Source organism: Rhinatrema bivittatum, chromosome 2, assembly GCF_901001135.1.
Source record: "Rhinatrema bivittatum chromosome 2, aRhiBiv1.1, whole genome shotgun sequence".
Taxonomy (NCBI): Eukaryota; Metazoa; Chordata; class Amphibia; order Gymnophiona; family Rhinatrematidae; genus Rhinatrema; species Rhinatrema bivittatum.
The window spans coordinates 200,204,168-200,228,539 of record NC_042616.1 but is presented as its reverse complement, the minus strand read 5'-3'; the positions used below and the strand labels follow the sequence as shown (position 1 = coordinate 200,228,539).

At 46.5% G+C, this 24,372-nt stretch overlaps 1 protein-coding gene across 7 annotated transcripts in view; it reads left to right on the top strand.

Moving 5' to 3' along the window:
* SNX13 (sorting nexin 13) overlaps positions 1 to 24,372 on the top strand; it is a 447,782-nt gene that overhangs the window by 262,810 nt on the left and 160,600 nt on the right. For 5 of the 7 annotated variants that reach the window (XR_003854521.1, XM_029589038.1, XM_029589035.1 and 2 more), the window contains one exon: positions 18,391 to 18,428. Coding sequence is in view for 4 of the 7 variants with exons in the window: in XM_029589038.1 (XP_029444898.1) it covers positions 18,391 to 18,428 (38 nt within the window). In the remaining 3 variants the exon portion in view is untranslated. Of the gene's footprint in view, positions 1 to 17,902; positions 18,429 to 24,372 lie in introns of all 7 variants that reach the window. The other 2 variants (XR_003854523.1, XR_003854522.1) reach the window with 1 other exon arrangement.

The window sequence follows — 24,372 nt, the reverse complement described above, 5'->3', positions numbered from 1 at the left end:
AATTATGCTATATTCAGGTAGTTGTATAATGCGTAGGCAAATGAGGTAAAAAGCAGAAAATCTGTTTTCCTTTAATGTAACTAAAGTGCTTGTTCAATAAAATGTCATGATGATCTATCTAGGTCTAAGTCACAAAATAAGCTATTAAGTTATGTTCAGGTTCCTAAGGTAAAAGAAATAAGTATTCCAGGGGCAGCAACATGCCTTTCTGGTTGAGGGGAGTGAGAGTGCAAACCAGCCTACCCTCCCCCTCCCCCAAATAAAACCAGATTATCTGCCTCTACATTCTCTCCCCAGCAAGCCAATCTGCCTCCAGTCCCTGCACACCAGTAAACCAGCCTACGTCCCTCCAGCTCCTCCCTCAGCAAACCACCCTGTCTCCAGAACCACCCATGCAAACCAGCTTGCCCGCCTGCCTCCAACCCTCCCCTCCCAGAATGCTCACCAGCCTGCCTGCCTCACCCCTGCCTCCTGCACCCCACCCCCCAACAAACCAGCTAGCCTGCCTGACTCCCTCCACCCCCGCCTTACCCATCAAGAAAGCCACCCTGTCAACCTGCTTCCAGCCCTCTCTCCCAGCAAGTAGTATGTTTACCTTCAGATTTCCCTTCTCCAGCAATTCTGCCTGTCTGTACGGCCTCCACCCCACACCAAACTAGTCCTCTCAAAACTTGTTTGCCGCTCTGAAGTCTCCTCTGCCCTTCCCAACTGCTGGCAGTGCATGGCTCTCTGTGAGCTTGTGCCGTGCAGGTACTTGTATCCTCTGGCTGATCTTATGAGAGTGAGACTAGTCCAGGAATACAGGTACCCCCGAGGCTCAAGCATACAGAGAGCCATGCGGTGGTGGCAGTTGTTTTGGGGACAGCTGGAGGGAAACTTTAGAGCTGCAGAATTGTTGGGTCATGGCCCCTGTGGCCCTTCCCATTCAGACACGTATGCAGTACTCTGCACATTAGTTAGTACTATATTAGCTATTTTATTATTTTATTTCACCTTTAACATAAAAATATACAATCCAATAGAGTTATACATGTAATTAATACTGATACATGTAGAAAAAGGACAAGATATATAACATTCAGCAAATAGTCTTTATTATGAAACTATGTTACTGGATTTTAATGGCATTTCTTCTAGATAGTATTAACATATACAGTTCTCAAATTTCTATATGTGCCTTTCTGTAAACCGTTGTGATGGTATATAACTTAACGACGGCATAGAAAATTTTTTAAATAAATAAATATTAGTCTAGATCATGCTCTACATTTAGGCTAGGTTTGTATTTTTATTATCTACATAGTACTTTCAGCTAAAGTGCTGGAATTACCACTTAGAAACAGTGCAAGCTAGAGTCATATAACACACAAACATCAATATGGAAACACACATATAAAATACAATAACATTATTTGGTTCTACATAAAAGATTCTGCATGCTTAAATAAATAGCGCCTTTGACCCAAGATATCAGGTCTAGTGTTAAGGTAGAATATGAAGGCCCAACCTATTGAAGTACAGAATAAACGTTCTTTTAAATCACATTACTATCCTGATAAAAAGAGTTTAAGAAAGGGTAATGTAGGTTATAGTCTTAGCTGGGAAAGCTTTGTCTTATAGTTTCATGATGCTCTAGTGCCCTCTAGTGTTTTTCATCAGTAGCTAACATGCTTAGATTCTACTCATTTCAAAAAAGCAGCAAGATTTTGAAACCAGTGCTTGCACTAATGAAGAAAATACCTGTGAAACGCAGATGGTGCAAATCCATACCTCATGTTTATAAGGATGAGTACCACATGTTTGTTTTTGAAACATCTAAAAGAAATTACTAAAACTTTACAATTACAATCTTCTTTTAACTGCCCCTGGGAGTTATTTGAAATAGAAACCTTGTTCAGCCTCCAGAAAGTCAATGGCAGGTTCCGGATATCGATTGTGAACAATTTGCAACATTTTGCTCTGGGAAGGTAGACAAGCTTCAGAATTCTCCTGCCAATATGGATACATCTAGCCTCCATATTTTGAGAACGTTTCAAAAGTGTTGCTTCCGTTAAAATAGAAGGGGGAAGTGGCGATGATGCGACATTCTCCGCGGCTCAAGAAAACATTCCTGAGTGTCTGGGATCCGTGCCTCCAGTCTCTTCCACATCGGTCCCGCAGCTTGATAATAAATGAATGGTCTTAATCTGAACTGGAGTTATTGTGTTTGTTTTTTGTGCGGAGTGGTGGACAGAACAATGGATATCGGGACCACCTGGGTGGCTCCGTTTCATTACAGGGGTCGTAATAAGGGGGTGTCGTTCCCACAATGTTAATGTGAGGTATTAATGAAGCAGAGATTAATTGGCATGTTCCATATTTCTTGTATTTTTGTATGGTTCTGCATTCTAGTAAAATAAAACTGTTTTACACTAAAATAGAAGGGCTTTTTACAAAGCTTCAGTCATCTTTTTGTTCCCTTAATACTTGCCCATTTTGCATTCTTTGCGGATTGAAATCTCATGTTTTGGATATTTTGGCTAGGTTTGTTAGCCGTTCTCTGAAATGGGCTTTGGTAATACTTGTAAAAAAAAAAAGAAGAGCAACCTATCAGGTGATGTGTTCTCTAGTTACTGACACTCTTTCTCTAGTTAGGCAAAATTGTTTGAAAAGATTAGCTTCATGTAACTGATTTTTCGAAAAACAATTTAAATCCACATCAGCGTGGCTTTCACAGAATCACTGCTTTTTTAACTGATTTACATGTGTGCTACCTTGTCATTGGGGGTTCAATAATTATGATTTCCATGGATATTTCAGCAGCATTTGATATTGTTAGTTACTTCATTCTTCTAGATAGGTTGTTTTCACTTGGGATGGGAGAAAGTATGTGAGATAGTATCAGTTGGACTGTCACCAGAAAATTAGGATAGGCCCAAGTTATTCTACATGGAAATCAGTTTCTTTAGGGATCCTGCAAGGCTGTGAACCATTTACAACACCTACGTACCATTCTACCTATAACAACTTAAATTTTAAAGTGTATGCTAATGATATACACTTTTTTCCTGAATGAAACAACTTAACCTTGACTATTGAGCATGTTAAATTTTCTAAATGTTGTAAGTTTCTGGTTAAGGCAAAAAAATTTGTTTTTAAATCTTGCTAAAACAGAAGTAATATAGGTTAGTGAGATACCATTCCTTGAAGAACTGACCAGTATTGCAACTGATGGCGTTTTACTTCCATTTTCTGACACTATATCATTGGTTCTCAACCTTTTTTTGACCGGGGCACGCCTCACAGATGGTTCTCATATGCGTGACACACTGACATGTGACCGTCACGGTGACCCCTAGTTCTGCTCTGCATCCACGGGAACCCCCTTGACCTCCAACAATGGATGCAGAGCAGAACTAGGGCATTACCTGTACAACTCACCATACAAAAAAAAAAAGATATTCTGGTTCTGATGACACCTCAGTAAAAGCAAAACAAACTCCCATTACTACCAGGCAAATAGCCCTCCTTTTGAAAAGGTAATAATTTACCACTAATGCATATCCTATTGAGAAAACACAACACATTAGATTGATACAATTGCCTACATGCTAGTAAAATACCTCACCTCAGTCACACACCCTTCACCAAGTTCAGAAAAACCATAAATTAAAAATATGGAGACAGAAACTGGAAAGGAAAACCAAAAAAGCCACTCTGCATGCAGTGCGAACCTGGAGAAATGGAAAGAGAAATACAACACCTAACACAGTCCCAGGATCTGCAATAATGCACACAAACTAACCCGCACAAAGTTACACCTGCATTATGGAACACATAACAACCTTATCTATGAAAAGGCAACATTACAAATATTAAATTAGGTCCTAAACACTAATACACCTCCTATTAGGAAAACAGAACCAGCCAAGCTGCTATAGATCCCCCACACAGAAATAACTGTAAAATATATTAATAAATGATTCAAAACAGCTGATGAACAGAATAAGGTCAAACAATTAAAATTCATACAAATTATTAAAAATTGTCCAAAATTCAATAAAATATTTCAAAACAGCAGGCATATCACATAATACTCAATAATTGAAATGGCAGTCAATCAAGAAAAATAAACTTAAAATGCCACCTTTACTTACCCTCTCCACCTACTCCTTTCCCTTGAATGCATATACCAGGAGCAGCAGCGTCCTCACGGTCCTCTTTAGGGCACACAAGTCACTCACACACACATACACACACACCAATTAAACCCTATCACCAGTCTCTGTCTCTCACACACACACACACACCCCCCAGTCACCTCTCTGCCCAGTCTGTCTCTCACACACACACACACACCCCAGTCACCTCTCTGCCCAGTCTCTGTCTCACACACACACACACACCCCAGTCACCTCTCTGCCCAGTCTCTGTCTCTCTCTCACACACACACACACACCCCAGTAACCTCTCTGCCCAGTCTCTGTCTCTCACACACACACCCCAGTCACCTCCCTGCCCAGTCTGTCTCTCACACACACCCCAGTCACCTCTCTGCCCAGTCTCTGTCTCTCACACACACACCCCTCAGTCACCTCCCTGCCCAGTCTCTGTCTCTCTCACACACACACACCCCAGTCACCTCTCTGCCCAGTCTCTGTCTCTCTCACACACACACACCCCAGTCACCTCTCTGCCAAGTCTCTGTCTTTCACACACACACACACACACACACACACACACCAGTAACCTCTCTGCCCAGTCTCTGTCTCTCACACACACACCCTAGTCACCTCCCTGCCCAGTCTGTCTCTCAAACACACACCCCAGTCACCTCCCTGCCCAGTCTCTGTCTCTCACACACACACACCCCAGTCACCTCTCTGCCCAGTCTCTGTCTCTCTCACACACACACACCCCAGTCACCTCTCTGCCAAGTCTCTGTCTTTCACACACACACACACACACACACCCCAGTAACCTCTCTGCCCAGTCTCTGTCTCTCACACACACACCCCAGTCACCTCCCTGCCCAGTCTCTGTCTCTCACACACACACACACACCCCAGTCACCTCTCTGCCCAGTCTCTGTCTCTCTCACACACACACACACCCCAGTCACCTCTCTGCCCAGTCTCTGTCTCTCTCTCACACACACACACCCCAGTCACCTCTCTGCCCAGTCTCTGTCTCTCTCACACACACACACACCCCAGTCACCTCTCTGCCAAGTCTCTGTCTTTCACACACACACCCCAGTAACCTCTCTGCCCAGTCTCTGTCTCTCTCACACACACACACCCCAGTCACCTCTCTGCCCAGTCTCTGTCTCTCTCACACACACACCCCAGTCACCTCTCTGCCCAGTCTCTGTCTCTCACACACACACACACACCCCAGTCACCTCTCTGCCCAGTCTCTGTCTCTCTCACACACACACCCCAGTCACCTCTCTGCCCAGTCTCTGTCTCTCACACACACACACACACACCCCAGTCACCTCTCTGCCCAGTCTCTGTCTCTCTCACACACACACATACCCCAGTCACCTCTCTGCCCAGTCTCTGTCTCTCGCACACACACACACACACACACCCCAGTCACCTCTCTGCCCAGTCTCTGTCTCTCGCACACACACACACACCCCAGTCACCTCTCTGCCCAGTCTGTCTCTCACACACACACACACACACCCCAGTCACCTCTCTGCCCAGTCTCTGTCTCTCTCTCTCACACACACACACCCCAGTCACCTCTCTGCCCAGTCTCTGTCTCTCTCTCACACACACACACACACCCCAGTAACCTCTCTGCCCAGTCTCTGTCTTTCACACACACCCCCCAGTCACCTCTCTGCCCAGGCTCTGTCTCTCACACACACACACACCCCAGTCACCTCTCTGCCCAGTCTCTGTCTCTCTCACACACACACACCCTAGTCACCGTCTCTCACACACACACACACCCCAGTCACCTCTCTGCCCAGTCTCTGTCTCTCACACACACACACACCCCAGTCACCTCTCTGCCCAGTCTCTGTTTCTCACACACACACACACACCACAGTCACCTCTCTGCCCAGTCTCTGTCTCTCACACACACACACCCCAGTCACCTCTCTGCCCAGTCTCTGTCTCTCTCTCTCACACACACACACACACACACACACACACACCCCAGTCACCTCTCTGCCCAGTCTCTGTCTCTCTCTCTCACACACACACACACACACACACACCCCAGTCACCTCTCTGCCCAGTCTCTGTCTCTCTCACACACACACATACCCCAGTCACCTCTCTGCCCAGTCTCTGTCTCTCGCACACACACACACACACACACCCCAGTCACCTCTCTGCCCAGTCTCTGTCTCTCGCACACACACACACACCCCAGTCACCTCTCTGCCCAGTCTGTCTCTCACACACACACACACACACCCCAGTCACCTCCCTGCCCAGTCTCTCTCTCTCACACACACACACCCCTCAGTCACCTCCCTGCCCAGTCTCTGTCTCTCACACACACACCCCTCAGTCACCTCCCTGCCCAGTCTCTGTCTCTCACACACACATAAACCCCAGTCACCTCTCTGCCCAGTCTCTGTCTCTCGCGCACACACACACACACACACCCCAGTCACCTCTCTGCCCAGTCTCTGTCTCTCGCACACACACACACACCCCAGTCACCTCTCTGCCCAGTCTGTCTCTCACACACACACACCCCCCAGTCACCTCTCTGCCCAGTCTCTGTCTTTCACACACACACCCCAGTAACCTCTCTGCCCAGTCTCTGTCTTTCACACACACCCCCAGTCACCTCTCTGCCCAGTCTCTGTCTCTCACACACACACACACACCCCAGTCACCTCTCTGCCCAGTCTCTGTCTCTCTCACACACACACACACCCCAGTCACCTCTCTGCCCAGTCTGTCTCTCACACACACACACACCCCAGTCACCTCTCTGCCCAGTCTCTGTCTCTCACACACACACACCCCAGTCTCCTCTCTGCCCAGTCTCTGTTTCTCACACACACACACACCCCAGTCACCTCTCTGCCCAGTCTCTGTCTCTCACACACACACACCCCAGTCACCTCTCTGCCCAGTCTCTGTCTCTCTCTCACACACACACACACACACACACCCCAGTCACCTCTCTGCCCAGTCTCTGTCTCTCACACACACATACACACCCCAGTCACCTCTCTGCCCAGTCTCTGTCTCTGTCTCTCACACACACACACACACACACCCCCAGTCACCTCCCTGCCCAGTCTCTCTCTCTCACACACACACCCCTCAGTCACCTCCCTGCCCAGTCTCTGTCTCTCACACACACACCCCTCAGTCACCTCCCTGCCCAGTCTCTGTCCCTCACACACACACACACACACACACACACACACCCCAGTCACCTCTCTGCCCAGTCTCTGTCTCTCACACACACACCCCCCAGTCACCTCTCTGCCCAGTCTCTGTCTCTGTCACACACTTTGCTTAGAGCCCCAATGCTGTGTTCCCCTTTAATTTTGCAGTGGCAGATTTCCCAGGGCTGCTGCTGCCTTCTCAGCTGCACTGAAGCAGAAAACATTTATTTTAGAAAAATATGCCACAGCACTCAAGCCTTTCTTCTGGCTGTCGGGATATCCCTAGGCTCCCACGGCCCCCCATCTGCCTGCTTTTACAGCCGCTGGGAGCTCCAATTGCCCCATCTGTAACCAGCATGGCTGAGTGCCACTTTTACTTTAATCGCTGCTTTGCCACTCTCATTGTTGCATCGGGTGGGGGAATCCCCGGAGCAACCGGCCTCTTCATGCTTGTGACTCACTGCTGCTTTGGGGAATCCCTACTCTATCGCGGTTTCCTGCCGCTTTGGAAGTGGGAAATCCTGGCGCGGCTGGTCTCTTTTCTTTGTGGATCGCCGCTGTGTTTAATTTCAGCACTTCCAGCCCGCGGTGGCTACAGGGTCGGGTTTGTTCGCCGCCACAGGCCTGGACACTGCCACTCCTCCCAGCCCCCTCAAACCACCCCACCCCCAGGCTGTGAGATTCCCCCCTTCTTCCTGCCCCACCGGCCAATCAGCGGCTTCCTCCTCCCACTTGCAGGAAGAAGGGAGGAGGCTTCCGATTGGCCCGCGGGGGCAGGAAGAAGGGTGGAGGTTTCCCATTGGCCCTCGGGGGCAGGAAAAAGGTAAAGGGAAGTATAACTGTGGCTGTGGGACACCGGGAGCAGCGACACACCAGCTGGTGCTTGGCGACACATTGGTGTGTCGCAACACACCGGTTGAGAACCGCTGCTATATGATTCCCAACTATCTTTTAAACTGCAGTTGAATGCTGTCATTAAATCAGCATTTTTAAAACTTAGAATGATAAGAATACTGTGGTACATTCTGCCTAAGAGTAACCTTTGCATGGTGGTTCAGGTTTTCATCTTATCAACGGTGGATTATTGTAATTGCCTTTATATAGGCTTGCCAGAGCATTCACGTAAGGTCTTAAAGCTTCTATAAAATACCACACAATTAATTTCTTGTTCTATTAAGAGAGGAGGAAATAGAAGACTGTTAAATTTTAATCTGGGAAAAAATGGTAAAAGGACATGTATTTCAAATTGCTTTTTCTGAATAGTTTTATCTGTATTTCCCTTTTAATATGTATTGCTGAGACATTTAAAATTTTTATTTTATTGAATTATGACTTGTTTGCATTGCTTGTTTGACTAGTTTTGTTTTGTTTTTATGTTTCCATGTAAACAGCTTAGCATGATTTTTCTATTATAAGTGGTATGTAAAATCTTTTAATAAGTATTTGATTTATTAATATTTTGCTGAAAAGTACAACATTTACATATAGGAAAAAATAACCCTTGCTGTAGTTAGACGATGTTAGGTTCCATCTTAGGAGTTGCCACCTAGGAAAGAGATCTAGGCATCATTGTTGATAATACACTGAAATCATCAGCTCAGTGTGCTGTGGTGGTCAAAAAAGCAAACAATATTAGGAATTATTAGGAAGGGAATGGCAAATACAACAGTAGATGTCATAATGCCTCTGTATCGCTCCATGGTGAGACTGCACCTTGAATTCTGGTCACTACATATCAAAGATATAGTTGCAATGGAGAAAATGCAGAGAAGGGTGAACAAAATAAGGGGCATGGAACGACTCCCCTATGAAGCAAGGCTAGAGAAGTTAGGGCTAAACAGCTTGGAGAAGAAAAGGCTGAAGGGTGCTGTGATGGAGGTCTACAACATCATGAAAGGACTTGAACCGATTAATGTAAATTTGTTCTTTACTCTCTCAGATAATAGAAGGATTATGGGGCACTCCATGAAGTTAGCAAGTAGCTCATTTAAAACAAATGAGAAAATTCTTTTTTACTCAGCGCATAGTTAAGCTCTGGAATTCATAGCCAGAGGATGTGGTTAAGGCATTTAGTGTAACTGGGTTTTAAAAAGGTTTGGATAAGTTCCTGGAGGAGAAGTCCATAAACTATTAATCAATAAGGAATAGTAACTTGGGATCTATTTCTTAGCATCCAGTTAGATGAATCCAGAACAAGTGGGTTATGTACCTCTACTAGTAGATGGAGATGGAGCAAGCTAACCTCACAGTACATATATACCTGCAGTGACGTCAGCCTGCCATTATTCTTCATCTCCAGTAGATGATGGATGTGCATCTCCCCACTGAGGATTGCTTCATTTTAAAGAAAAGGAGAATTAAAGAAATAAATTTGCCCCACTCTCTTGCAGTGATACCAAATAGTCCCTCCCACAGACGAAAATTCTTGAGGTGATTTCTATGGTACCTCAGATGAGTGCCTTGGTATAGTAGCTGGTTTCAGCTGGTGTGGACTTAGCTGCTTAAGCAGCTGAAAGGCAGCGGATGCAGGAAGCTGAGTGCAGTGGTGATGGCACATGCCCTCTCTTCCCACAGTCGGAGGCTGAGCTCCAGTGAGTTTAAAAAAAAAAAAAAGGATTATACAGAGACCAACTTTTCTGTAGGGCTTCCTCCTTCCCTCTATGCTCGGCGCACCGGTCTGAAGTTTGTCTTGCTCCATGGGAGGTTGAGGGTCATGGGCAGCCTAGCAGGCTGAGTAGCCTCCTTAAGCATGGCATTTCTTGCACTTTCTACGGCTGCCCTCTACAGGATTATCGGTCCGGCGTGTGCATCTAGCTGTCACCCAGGTTGTGTGCTCAGTTTTTGGACGCACAATCGGGCCTTGTAGCCTGTATGGCCACGTTAAGCAATGCCATAGTGGCTACTCGCCTTCCTCTGTGCACAAGTAATACTGTGCACTTAAGTTTTTTGGGTGCTTATTTTAGGGTGCGTAGGTAGGGTCCGGCTGCTACTTAGCGCACTGTCGGTAGCGCCTGTACCTAAGAAGCCTAAATGTCTTTCTCTTTGCACTGCTTGTCATATTCGGGCGTCTTAGCCAGGAGTGCCCAAATTTGTGCCAGTGCTGTTTGGAGGCTCAGGGAGAATTGTCTTCCTCTGATTTCACTATTACTGGTTCTTCCTAGTTCCTCAGCAGGGGAAGGTAGCTCAATGAGTACACTTCAGGCACCTCCTGGTCTGGATACTTCTACTTTTTCATGGGTAGAATTTTTGCAGGGGGTACAATCCTTTCCTCAGGCACAGTCCTCAGCCCTGTCCAGTTCTCCCAGAGCAGAGGTGCAGGTAGAATCCTTGCCTGGATCTTCTCTCAAGCGTCGGAGTACTCCTAGAGTGGCAGCAGGACCTCCGGATAGAGATCCGGATGGCATGGATGATGTTGCTGATCCTGACTCTCTTTAGGATGGTGAAATTCCCCCTGTATTAGAACCATATAGAACTATGTTACAGTTCTTTCATAGAGATAAACTGCCAGCTCTTATTTCCTAGACCTTGAAAATGCTTGTAGTTCCTGGGTCAGATCAGTGTCTGAGCCAAAGAGAAATCCCATTTTCGTTTCCTTGCGTAAAGCCTCTTGTTTTTTCCCCGTGATGGAGGCTATTAAAAAATTGATTGATCTTGAGTGGGGCACCCCAGAGGCTAATTTCAAAGCGGATCGATTTTTGAAAGAGCACTTATGTTTTCCGAAGGTAGATGCACTTGTGTGTGCAGTCTCCAAGCAGACCACTATTCCCGTGGAAGGAAGAGCATCCTTGAGGGGCGCTCAGTCTAAAAACATAGAAACATAGAAATGACGGCAGAAGAAGACCGAATGGCCCATCCAGTCTGCCCAGCAAGCCTCACACATTTTTTCTCTCATTCTTATCTGTTTCTCTTAGCTCCTTGTTCTATTCCCCTTCCACCCCCACCATTAATGTAGAGAGCAGTGATGGAGCTGCATCCAAGTGAAATATCTAGCTTGATTAGTTAGGGGTAGTAGGGGCAGTAACCGCCGCGATAAGCAAGCTACACCCATGCTTATTTGTTTTACCTAGACTATGTTGTACAGCCCTTGTTGGTTTTTTTTTTTTCTTCTCCCCTGCCGTTGAAGCAGAGAGCCATGCTGGATATGCATTGAAAAAGAAATAGACTATCCTTAAGCAAGCATTTGAAGCGGTGGCAATGATTTTTGCAGATCGCTTCTTGTTGTTCCTTGGTGGCTCACTCTTGTTTGCTTCTCTCCCAGGAGGTTGATGACTCTGGGGTAAATTCCAGGGCAGTTATGGAACCAGCTGCTGCCTTCTTGGGAGATGCGGGCTGTGATTTGGTCCGCACTTCAGCCAGAGGGGTGGCTTCGATAGCAGTGGCCAGGCATCAGTTATGGTTGAGAAATTGGTTGGTCGATGTGACCTCCAAGGCTAACCTCACCAAATTGCCCTTTAATGGCTCGCCTTTGTTAGGCAGCAAGTTGGAGAAACTGGCTAGTAAGTGGGGTAAATCTGCAGTTTCTCGTTTGCTGAAGGATAAGAAGCAGTTGCAGCACTCCTTTAACATGAGAGGTTGTGCTAGAGGATCCAAGAATTTTCAACCCTATAGAGGAGCGACCTATCAGAGGACTCGACTCTTTGGTAGGTCTCAGTCCTTTCGTCCGCGACAACCCAGAAGAGACGCAGGCTCGGTAGTAGAACGTCCCAAGCCTCCCAGTGAAGGTTTGCCGACCCACCTCCAGGAGCAAGAGATAGTGGGACATCTCTCTCTCTCTCTTATTAGAGATAGGTCGAGATCACATTGGATCAGTGGGTCCTGGAGGTGATTCGAGAAGGATATGCAATGGAGTTTCCCAGTGTTCCTCAGAACGTGTTCATGGAATCTCCCTGCTACTCCCCGCAGAAGAAGCAGGCAGTGGAGAGTACATTGGCAAGGCTCTTCAGTCTGAGGGCTGTGGTCCCAATGCCCACATCTCAAGAAAATACGGGGCGATATTTCATTTATTTCATTATGCCAAGGAAGGAGGGCTCTTTTCTTCCCATCCTGGACCTCAAAGGTGTCAACCGTCATCTGCAAGTGAAGCATTTTCGCATGGAAACATTATGCTCAGTGATAATGGCCATGCAGCCGGAGGAATTTTTTACCTCTCTGGATCTGTCCGAGGAATATCTCCACATTCCCATCTGACTAGAACATCAACACTTCCTGCGGTTCGCAGTTCTTGGATGCCACTTTCCGTTTCGAGTGCTGCCCTTTGGTCTGGCCACTGCTCCCAGAACTTTTTCCAAGGTAATTGTAGTAGTTGCGGCAGAGTTGAGAGAGGATGGAATCCTAGTGCACTCGTATTTGGACGTCTGGCTGATTTGTGCCAGGTCGCTGGAAGAGAGCCATCTGTTGACTTGCAAGGTGATTTCCCTGTTGCAGGAGTTTGGCTGGGTAGTAAACCTGGCCAAGAGCAGTCTTCAGGCTGCTCAATCATTGGAATATCTCGGGGTTCGGTTTTGACATGAAGCTGGGCAAGATTTTCCTGCCGGAAGCTCGAATTCAGAAGTTGCTGGTGCAGCTCTGTCTGTTAATGAACACTCTGCGCTCAACCGTGTGGTCTTACCTAAGGTACTTGGCTTAATGGCAGCAACCATTGGAAGTGGTACTGTGGGCAAGGGCGCATGTGCATCTTCTGCAGCACTACCAGCTGTCTCAGTGGAACCTGCTGTCTCAGGACTATTTGATTCAGCTCCATTTGCCGATGGAAGTCTCCTCCCAACTGTAGTGGTGGCTGCAGGTGGATCATCTAAGGAGGGGGGAGTCTCCCTAGCCCCACCGGACTGGCTAGTACAGACAACGAACGCGAGTCTACTTGGTTGGGGAGCTCACTGTCAGGAGCTGACAGCGCAATGATGCTGGCGTGCAGAAGAGTCTCTCTGGAACATCAATTTGGCTGGAAGCCAGGGCGTTCCGGTTGGCATATTTACAGTTTGGCAACAGGCTGCAAGGTTGATCGGTCCGAATAATGTCGGACAAAACAATGACTATGGCTTACATCAATTGTCAAGGAGGTACCAAGAGCCAACAAGTGTCACTGGAAATAGATCAATTTATGGAATGGGGAGAAGTACTTCTCCAGATGATCTCAGTCTCACATATAGCAGGCAGAGACAACATAAGGGCAGACTTTCTCAGCAGAGAAAGTCAGGATCCAGGAGAGTGGGCGTTGTCCGACGAGGTGTTTCAGCTGATTCTGAACCACTGTGGTCTTCCGTTCCTAGACCTCCTGGCAACTCTGTGGAATGTGAAAGTTCCGTTATTCTTCAGCCGCAGGAGAGATCCGAAGTCATTTGAGATCGATGCCCTAGTGCAGGAATGGCCGGAAGACAAGTTACTGTATGCCTTTCCTCCATGGTCCATGTTGGGCAGATTTGTTTGGAGCATCAAGCATCACAGAGGGATGGTGCTCCTAGTAGCTCCAGACTGGCCCAGGAGACAATGGTATGCAGATCTGCAGAGGCTCCTGGTGGATTCCCCTCTGTGGCTTCCAGCATTCAGGACCCTGTTGTGGCAGGCACCTGTCCTTCATGAAGATCCGACTCGATTTTGTCTTACGGTATGGCCCTTGAAAGGGCTCGCTTTCTGAAGCGGGTATATTCTGGGGAAGTGATTTCCACCTTACTGAGAGCTAGAAAGTTTTCCACTTCCTTGTTCTATCTGCGGGTTTGGAGAGTGTTTGAAGCATGGTGTGAGGATCGAGGTACTCTTCCTTCCTTAGTCAAGATTCTGCTCATTTTCAAATTTTTGCAGGATAGCTTGAATAAAGTCTTGGCTCTCAGTTCCTTGAAGGTTCAAGTAGTGGCTGTTGCCAGTTTCAGGGGTCAGGAGAATGGTGGATCCTTGTCGGCTCATCCTGTTATGGCCCGTTTTCTGAAAGGAGTGAACCATCTTCGTCCTCCCTTGTGGTTTCCAGTGCCCTATTGAATTCTTAATTTGGTATTGGATTTCTTGGCAGGCCCTACATCTAGACCTGTGTACCCTGTCCTTGAGGTTACTGACCTTGAAAATGGTGTTCCTTGTGGCAGTTTGCTCTGCCCATAGGGTTTCTGAACTCCAAGCCTTGTCTTCCCCCCGAGCCTTTCCTTCAGGTGACTCCAGGAACAGTACAGCTGCGTTCTGTTCCTTCCTTTTTACCGAAGGTGGTCACTGAGTTTCACTTGAATCAGTCCATCTCTGGACAGAGAGAGAGATGCATAGGAGTATTGCTCTTGCAACGCTTGGATGTCAGGAGACATATTGTCAAGTATTTGGAGGTTTCTAAGCGTTTCCAGAAGTCGCCTCGCCTGTTTGTTCTTCATGGCGGTACTAGACAGGGAGAGCCGGCCTCGTGGGCTATGATAGCTCGCTGGATTAAGGAGGTAGTCACAGCTGCATATGTGGATGCAGGGAAGCCGTTACCTAGTCAGATTAGGGCTCGTTCCACTAGGGCTCAAGCCAGTGTCATGGGCAGAACTTAGGGGGTCATTTATCAAAATGCGATAAGGCGTTTTCGCATGCGTTAAGGGCTTATCGCATGCGAAAAGCCCCGTTAACGCATGCGATAGGCCCTTACCGCATGTGAAAACGTGTTTACCGCATGCGATCGCACCGTTTCGTATGGTGCGATGCAAATTCAGAAAATAGGAGGAGTTAGGGGCGGAGAGTGGGCTGGGTTAGCCTGTCTGCGAAGAGCTATCGCACAGCCATAACGCCGATTTTAACAACACCTCTTTGGATTGCGTTAGGCTGTGCGATAGCTGCCGTGACAGTGCGGGTAAGGTTTCATCGCCATTTGCGATGTCTCCCGTAAGTCCGATTTCAGCTAAATTGCCAGGTTCAGAGCCTTGGGGAGAGAGGGAGCGAGAGAGAGAGAGAGATTTGTATCCCTATGGTAGGCCCACCTAGTAACTCGAGGTGGGGATTAGGTATGAGTGTAGGGGGTTAGATGAGATTTGGGCAAGGTTCTCTCAACCTAGCTTGATGTTACCCAGGTAGAGATTCCATCAAGCTAGGTTGAGAGAACCTTGCCCAAATCTCATCTTGGAGTGAGTTTCCTCACTCCGAAGGCCAGCAAATCTTCACAAGACACCACTGTTCTGTTCGTAGGTGTCATGTAGAATGTCAAAGTGGCCCCTAACCCCCTACACTCATACCTAAACCCCACCTCGAGTTACTAGGTGGGCCTACCATAGAGATACAAATACCTACCTATGGGCCATGATATTATGACCAGGCTCGCGCTCTCTCTCTCTCTCTCTCTCTCTCTCCTGGTGGTTGAATGATGGAAATACAACAGGTCTGGCACTTATCGCAGAATCTGAAATGGTATCGCAATTTGCGCTAACTTAGCTCTTCGCACAGGTAATTAGTGCAAATTGCGATAAATGCTATATTAGCATAAAACACGCCCCTTTTGCTATCGCAAGCGGTACTTACCGCATTTTGATAAATCCACCCCTTAGATTGTTGTCCCCTATCGACATTTGCTGAGCTGCGACATGGTCCTCCTTGCTTGCCTTTTCCAGGTATTGTCGTCTGGATGTGCAGACCCGGGAGGATGCGGCCTTTGCAACAAACGAATATTAAAACAGCAGAAGTCTTCCCCAAAGTCAGATTGGGTTCCTCTCAAAACACAGAACCGCTGATCACATCTTTACCTTTCAAATACTACCTACCCCACTACCAACCCCACCCTTTAGAATCTTCCTGTACCTCTTATTTATAACCCTCTACAGTGATTACATACTACAGTCAATTACACTTTTACACCTTACAATTGTTAAACTTTATTAGTTTTTTCTTCATGTTAAATGTTTCCTATGTATTATTATTATTAATAAACATTCCTATGTATTACTATTTCACCTGCATAACGTTATATGTACTGTTGTTCCTATTGTAAACCGTTGTGAAAGCCAGCTCCAAACAACGGTATATAAAAGCACATAAATAAATACTGATCAACAAACATGTAAAGAACACCTCCTCATGGTGAATATTTGCATGTTTTATTGACTTTACAAAAGCCTTCAACTCTTATCTGGCACCGTGGCCTCAGCTTTAAACTACTACAATATGGAAGTGGGGGAAAAACATATGATATAATTAAATAGATGTACTCAACAGGTAGACAGGAGTGAGACAAGGATGTAACCTGAGCCTTACTCTCTTTAGCATCTGCATCAGTGACTTCCCCATAGTACTAGAGAACTCCTCAGCTACAGGGCTAAAACTAGTGACCAACGATTTGGTCATTCTATCCCCACTGCTGAAAGTCTACAAGAGAACCTAAACTTGCTAGAGACCTACTGCACATCTTGGGCCCTAGAGAAAACAAAAATTCTTATTTTCCAGAAAAGGCAAAATATATCTAGCATAAATTCAAATTCTTCCTAAATAAACAAGAATTTGAGCATACCCTAGAATGTACATACCTTAGCGTGTGACTAAGTGCATTTGGGAGTTTTAAATTGACTGTAGAGACACTACAAGAAAAAGCTCTAAGATCCCTTTATTCCACAAAAAATCTTCTGGACAAATACACCTCACCCCAGTAGAACTACTGTTTAAATTATTTAATAGCATCATTCAAGAAATCCTTCTATGGGAGTGAGGTCTTGGGTCTATCATTGAGCCCAGACTATACAGAATAGGTAGAAATCCTACACATCTAGTTCTGCAGGCTGTCTATGTCTACAGAAACATCCTTAATGGGTGAGAGTAGAATTATGACACATTCCCCTACTGCTCGGCATGCAAAAAAGAATATTCAAATTTTGTTGTCAACAACTAGTCACAAACTCCCTCCACTTATATATGCAATGCAACACTGAAGAAATAGAAACAGAAATGCATTTCCTCTTGTGCTATACAAAATACAAAGATATTAGAGATGCACATTTCCCAAATCTGTCAGAAAAAAATCCAAGACTTCCCACAAAAAAACTCATTATAATCCTGGAGGAAAGAGGAGAAACACAGCTATAGCAGCAAAATTTGTGGTATCCTACTACCAGGTCAGAAATAAAATCTGACCAGGGACAAATTTGAACCAGCACCAAAACCCAAGACATGTCCCCAATGCTGTACCTTCTATGACCTGTACCTTTACTTATTATTATTTTGAAGTTTTTCCCCCTTCTTTTCCTATCCTTTTAATTATTCTATATATTCTTTAGCAGCACATGTAAAATTGTCTTGCCAATTAAGTAATTAAATCTTGATAAACATTCTTTATTAAATATTACATAGTGTTGTCTTAGTCTGCTCTAAAGTTCTCTAGGCACTAAATTCATTAAAAATCTAGGGTAAAAACTGAAAAGATGTTTAAGGTTGTAATTTTCTGTTTGAAGTTACAGATAGATGGTGAAGCTATCAGCAAATAAATGCAAAAAGGCATATAATTATCCTAAGTTTGAACTTGTGAGAGTTGTCAAAGCATCTGTTGTAGCTACTGACCTTTTGCATATCTTAATGTATATTTTTTTCTAGCTGAATATGATTTACCTGGTTTTGTTTTTATAGTGGTGTTGTGCGTAGTACACAAAGCAAGGCTGATACAAAAGTGATATGAGATCAAGCTTTTCCTGCACTATACTAAAAGGCTTTTCAGTATTACGCCCTTCTGTGATGAAGCAAGAATAATAAAGTTAAGCTAGAGCTAACACTTCCTTCTGGTCATGAGTGCGCTGTTTCCTTCATGCCTGTGCTATATTAGACAGCTTAATGTGCTGTTATGAGCCTGAAATCATAAATGAATTGCTCTCCAGTGAATGAATGCCCTGTTCTATACGGCTTGCAGGTGCACACACATTTTCATTGAGATGTTTTGGTTGGAGACCATGGGGGCTTATAGTCTAAGGTTTTGGGTGTGTGCCACAGAGTTGTTCATTTTTCTTTAATGTTTTGTCATGTTTTAGCTGACGTGAATTGATTCCTGTTGCGTGACCCTTAGCTACAGTAACTGTTTAGAGAGCATTTTCTGCATTCTAAATCATGTTTTCTTTCCATAGAATCCTTTAATGGCTCCCCTACGGGCAGCATAAATTTGGTAAGTGCCATTGGCCTTTTATTTTTTTCCTAATCTTAGCATGGCTTTGGAAAACAGTTCAAATATGCAAACAAGGTTTTATTTTGCCCCAACCATTTCCTTCTGAAAGTTCAGTCCTGCCTTATGGCTCCCTAATGCACTCTATTATACAGTCCTAAACAATGCAATAGCCAGTCAGTGATCCAAAATCTACTTTTCAGATCATCTTAATTATGCTTTAAATAGGGGATTAAAGATGCAATTGTCAGATTGTTACTTCTCTTTGAAGGTCAGAAATTCTCCACACACTGTATAAAATATACATTGGAGATCTGTATACCACTTGTGTTGAAATTGTATGCATGGGGAAAAAAACGAAACTAGCAAATTTAGGATTTTACAAACAAATCCAAAACATTAACGTGGTTAATGATGAGCTTTCAAAACATCTCTTGGAAATGTGCTTGGCAAATACACAAATGTAGAGATAATTCAGAGGCTCAAGTACAATACTTCAGCTTAAACTATTCACAGTGATTGACCTAATTTATTTTCTGTGTGTTTTGTTTTTTTAAATATGTTTAGTAGTTTGCATGAAAGATTTGGGTGGAACTTTATATTCTCTTTATGCATCATTAGTACAATTCTTCTAGGACAAGCAGGATGGTAGTGCTCAGAGATGGGTGACATCGTCAGATGGAGCATGGCATGGGAAAACTTTTGTCAAAATTTCTAGAATGTTGACTGGCACACTGAGCATGCCCAGCATGCCACTATCCATGCGTCCACGCGGGGTCCCTCTTCTTTCTCTTTTTTCCGTGACATAGTTGTCTCACAGTGGTGAAGTTCTGCTCTTTGATCATCTTTTTCAAAGTATTTTTCCCAGTCATTTGTCGATGTTCTCGGTGCTGGGACCCTCTTCTTCGGTCAGTGCTGTCCAGCGTTTGGTAGGTGTTAAAACTTTTCCTTTCGTGTAGTCGATTCCCGGCGAGTCGCCTCTCGGTGACAGACGGCCATCGACCGCTTGCCGGCTATTTTTCATGGCATTATCCAGTTTTTGTCGATGCCCCCAGTGCCTGCAGACCATGTTGATTACTGATCCGCATGAGGTCTGTATTATCTGCCTGGGGGTATCACATGACGTCCGAGGGTGCCATGTGTGTGACCAGATGACCCCCAAAAGCCATCGTGCTCGGCTGGATAAGATAGAAAAGCTTTTTGCCAGAAAGTGTGATCTATCTATTCTGGCATCAGGGGCGTCGACACCTAGAGGTCGACGGGAGCTGTTAGATACACCGTCTCTCTCTACCCCTCTGGCAGGTCCTCCCTCAACTTAAAGGATGCCTACGCCCACATTGAAATCTTCCCCAGCCACAGGAAGTATCTCCTCTTTCTAGGAGACAAGGAGCATGTCCAATACAATGTGTTGCCCTTTGGCCTTGTTTCAGCTTCATGGGTCTTTACAAAGTGCCTGGAGGTTGTGGGGGCACACCTGTGCCGGCAGGGAGTGCATGTGTTCCCCTATCTTGATTATTGGTTAATCAGAAGCAACACCCAGCAGGGGGCGCTCTGCACCCTGATGCTAACTGCCCATGTGCTGCAGTCTCTGGTGTTTGTCATCAGCTACCCCAAGTCCCATCTCAGCCCATCTCCACATCTGGGCTTTACTGGGGCCAGATTGGATATGGTGCAGGCCAAGGCGTTTCTGCCCCACAACAGAGCATGTGCCCTGGCATCACTGGTGGATTTGGTCCACCACAGTTTCAAGTTTCTGCTCGCCTGTTACTCTGTCTTCTGGGTCACATGGCTGCATCTGTCCATGTTACCCCATTCGCCCGCTAGTGCTCAGTGGACCCTACACACTCAGTGGCTGTAGGTAACCCAGGACCTCAATGCAAGTGTCTGCATAACGCAGCCTCTTCAGGCCTCCCTATCTTGGTGGTAAAATCTCTCCAATCTGGAGCGGGGACTTCAATTTCAAGCTCCCCCACACCAGATTGTGCTTAGCACCAATGCATCCACCTTGGGTTGGAGGATGCATGAGGACAGCCTCCGTACACAAGGTCGTTGGACATCACAGGAAGTGCGCTGCCTGATCAACTTCCTGGAGCTCTGAGCGATCCGCTACACTTTTTGGGCATTTCAGGATCATTTGTCCCACAGAGTTGTCCTGATCCAAATGGAATATCAGGTTGCAATGTGGTACATCAACAAACAGGGAGGCATGGACTCCTTCCTCCTTTGTCAGGAGGCGATGCAGATATGGTCCTGGGCCCTATCCCAAGGCATTCTGTTGTGAGCGATTTACCTGGCTGGGATGGAAAATGTGTTGGCAGACCGCCTTAGTTGGGCATTCTGACCATATGAGTGATCGCTGGACCACTTGGTAGTGAGGAACCCCAGATGTAGATCTTTTTGCCTCACTGTCCAACAGCAAAGTCAGCCACTTCTGCTCCCTGTACAGGAGCGATGGGAAGCCAGCCTCGGACGCCTTTGCCCACTACTGGGGCAAGGGTCTTTTGTATGCGTATCCTCCGCTTCCGTTGGTAATGAAGACTCTCATGAAGCTTCTGCAGGACAAGGGGGCCATGATCCTGGTGGCCCCGTATTGGCCAAGGTATGTCTGGTTTCCAGTCCTGCAGGACCTGTTGGTCAGAGAAGCCCATCCGTCTGGGGTCCTCCCCTGATCTGATCACACAGGATCGGGGCAGGCTGCACCATCCAAATATCAGGTCATTAGCTCTGGCCTGGATGTTGAGAGGCTAGTCCTGCAGTCCCTCGACCTCTCTGATGACGTGTCTCAGGTTCTGGTAGCTTCAAGAAAGCCTTCTTACAGGCTCAAGTGGAAGAGGTTCTCCGTCTGATGTGGAGGTCATGACTTGGCTCCATTTGCCTGCCCCACACCACGGTTACTAGATAGACTACCTGTGGCACCTCTTGGAGGCTGATCTGAAGACCCAACTCGGTCAGGGTCCACCTGAGTGCCATCGGCACTTACTATCAAGGTATTGGTGGTATGCCCATCTCTGTGCAGCCCATAGTAGGGCAATTTATGCGAGGGTTTTTTCAGATGAACCCCCCCGCCCCAATGCCGTCCTCCTGTTGTGTCCTGGGACCTCAACGTGGTGCTAGTGTGGCTCATGCGTGACCTGTTCGAGCCTATGTGCTCCTGCGATCTGGGTACCTAACCTGGAATGTTCACTTCCTTGTGGCGGTCACTTCAGCTTGCAGAGTTAGCGAGCTTCAGGCGTTGTTGTCATATCCGCCCTTCACGAAGTTCTTTCATCATAGGGTGATCCTGCGTACTCACCCTAAGTTTCTGCTTAAGGTAGTGACTGATTTTCATCTTTATCAGTCTATTATTCTGCCCACCTTTTTCCCGAGTCCTCATTCTCACCAAGGCGAACGGGCTGTACACAGTTTGGGCTGTACACAGTTTGGACTGTAAGAGGGCTTTGCCCTTCTATCTTGAATGCGCTACAGGCCACAGGCAGTCCACACAACTCTTCATATCCTTTGACAAGAACAGAATGGGTGTTGCGGTGGGCAAACAAACTCTGTCCAGCTGGCTGGTGGATTGCATCTCCTTCTATTATCCACAGTTGGACCTTCAGCTTGGAGGTTGCATTAAGGCTCATTCAGTGAGAGCCATGGCGGCATTGGTAGCCCACTCGTAGCCAATGTAGAGGCATGGCGGCTACCAATGCCGCCATGCCTCTACATACGTTTGCTGCTCACTACTGCTTGGGCAAGGATGGTCGACCTGACAGTAACTTTGGCCAATCTGTCTTTCATAACCTCTTCCAGGCTTAAAAAGCCAACTCTCCCTGCCTAGGGCCCATTGTTTGGGTTCATGCTGTGTCCCTATGTTACCAACAGCACCGCAATTATTTTGTGCCTGTTGGCACTTGGTTAAGTGCCTTTAGTCATACGCCTTACCGGGAGCAGCCTATAGCTTGGTATTTACCCATCTGTGAGGACTACCATCCTGCTTGTCCTAGGAGAAAGCAGAGTTGTTTACCTGTAACGGGTGTTCTCCTAGGACAGCAGGATGTTAGTCCTCAGGAAACCCGAACGCCACTTCACGGAGTTGGGTTCTCATGCAATTTGTTATTTTATTTTTTCGCTCGTGAATTCTATGTTACGAGACTGAAGGGGGACCCTGCATGAAGGCGTGGATAGTGGCATGTTTCTTTTTTGAGCATGTGCCATTCCGACGCATGTTTACCACAGCGATGGCGCCAGTAAGCAAGAAACCTAAGTGTCTTCCTATTCGTGTTGCCTGTCATATTAGCGCTTCTCAGCCTGACCTAGCTTCTAACTTGTGTCAGCACTGCTCAAATGCTCCGGGAGAGTTGTCTTCCTCAGAGTTTGCTAAGCTTGGCTCTTCCCATTCTGATGATGTGTTGGTCACGGGCCTTGTCGGGAGGCACGCCAGATCTTGACTCTCCCTTGACCAGCTCCTCCACTGGCAAGGGCAGTTCTGTGGGACCTGCTCCAATTCCTTCTGGGCTTGGTCTGGATCCGGCTGCTTTAACTTGGATGGAATTTTTTCAAGGCTTACAAGCCTTTCTTCAGGCGCAGTCCTCCGCTTCCCCCATTCCAGTCCCATGCTTAAGCTCTGGGGCTCGCCTCGGCTCTCTGCGAGTGTTCCCGACAGGAATCTGGATGGCACTGATGATGAGGTTGATCCTGACTCCCTGGAAGATGGGGAAATTCCTTCAGGGCTGGAATCATATCGAACCATGTTGCGGTTCTTTCATAGAGATGAACTGCCAGCCCTGATTTCCCAGACCTTGAAACAGCTGGGTATCCCTAGTTCGGGTGCTATGTCAGAGCCAAGGAAGAAATCCCATTTTGGTTTCCTCACCTAAAGCCTCTTTTTTTTTTTTTTTTTCTTTTTCCTCCTGGTAATGGATGCCATCCAGGAATTGATTGATCTGGAATGGGATGCTCCAGAGACAAATTTTAAAGGGGGTCGGACATTGGAAGGCCTGTACCCCCTGGATCTGACTGTGAATGAGCGTTTGCGTTTTCCCATAGTGGATGCTCTAGTATGTGCCGTGTCTAAGCGGACGACTATCCCTGTAGAGGGAGGAATGGCCTTGAAAGATGTACCTGATAGAAGGGTTGAGGCTATTCTTAAGCAAGCCTTTGAGGTTAGTGACAATAAATTTACAGATTGCTTCCTGTTATGCCCTAGTGACGAGATCTTGTCTGCTTTTCTGTCAGGATGTTGATGAGTCTGGAGAGAATTCCAGAGCGGTTATGGAGCCTGCTGCCACCTTTTTAGCAGACACAGGCTGTGATTTGGTCCAGACCTCAGCCAAAGGAGTGGCCGGCCCGCCAGGCATCAACTCTGGTTACGAAAGTAGTTAGCTGACACAGCTTCCAATGCCAATCTTACCAAGATGCCCTTTAAAGGCTCATTCTTGTTTGGGAGCGAGTTGGAGAAACTGGCTAGTAAGTGCAGCAAGTCTCCGGTGCCTTGGTTGCTGGAGGATGAGAAACAGTTATAGCATGTCTTTGGTATGAGGGGTCGTTTCCGGGATTCCAGGCATTTTCGTCCCTACAGAGGGATGATCTTTCAGTGGACTCAGCCTTTCTGTAGGTCTCAGTCCTTTCATCCCCGGCAGCCCAAGAAAGGAGCGGGCTCGGGTGGTGGACCTTGCTGAGCTTCCAAATGAAGGTTTGCCAACCCAGCTTCCGGAACAGAAAATAGGGGGGCATCTCTCTCTTTTTTATTGGAGGTGGGTTGAGATCACGTCGGACCAGTGGGTCCTGTGATACGCGAAGGGTATGTACTGGGATTTTGCAGTATTCCTCGGGATGTGTTCATAGAAACATAGAAATGACGGCAGAAGAAGACCAAACGGCCCATCAAGTCTGCCCAGCAAGCTACGCACTTTATCCATTTTTTTTCCCTTTTTCTCTCTCCCACCTGTTACTATTGGCTTCCAGTACT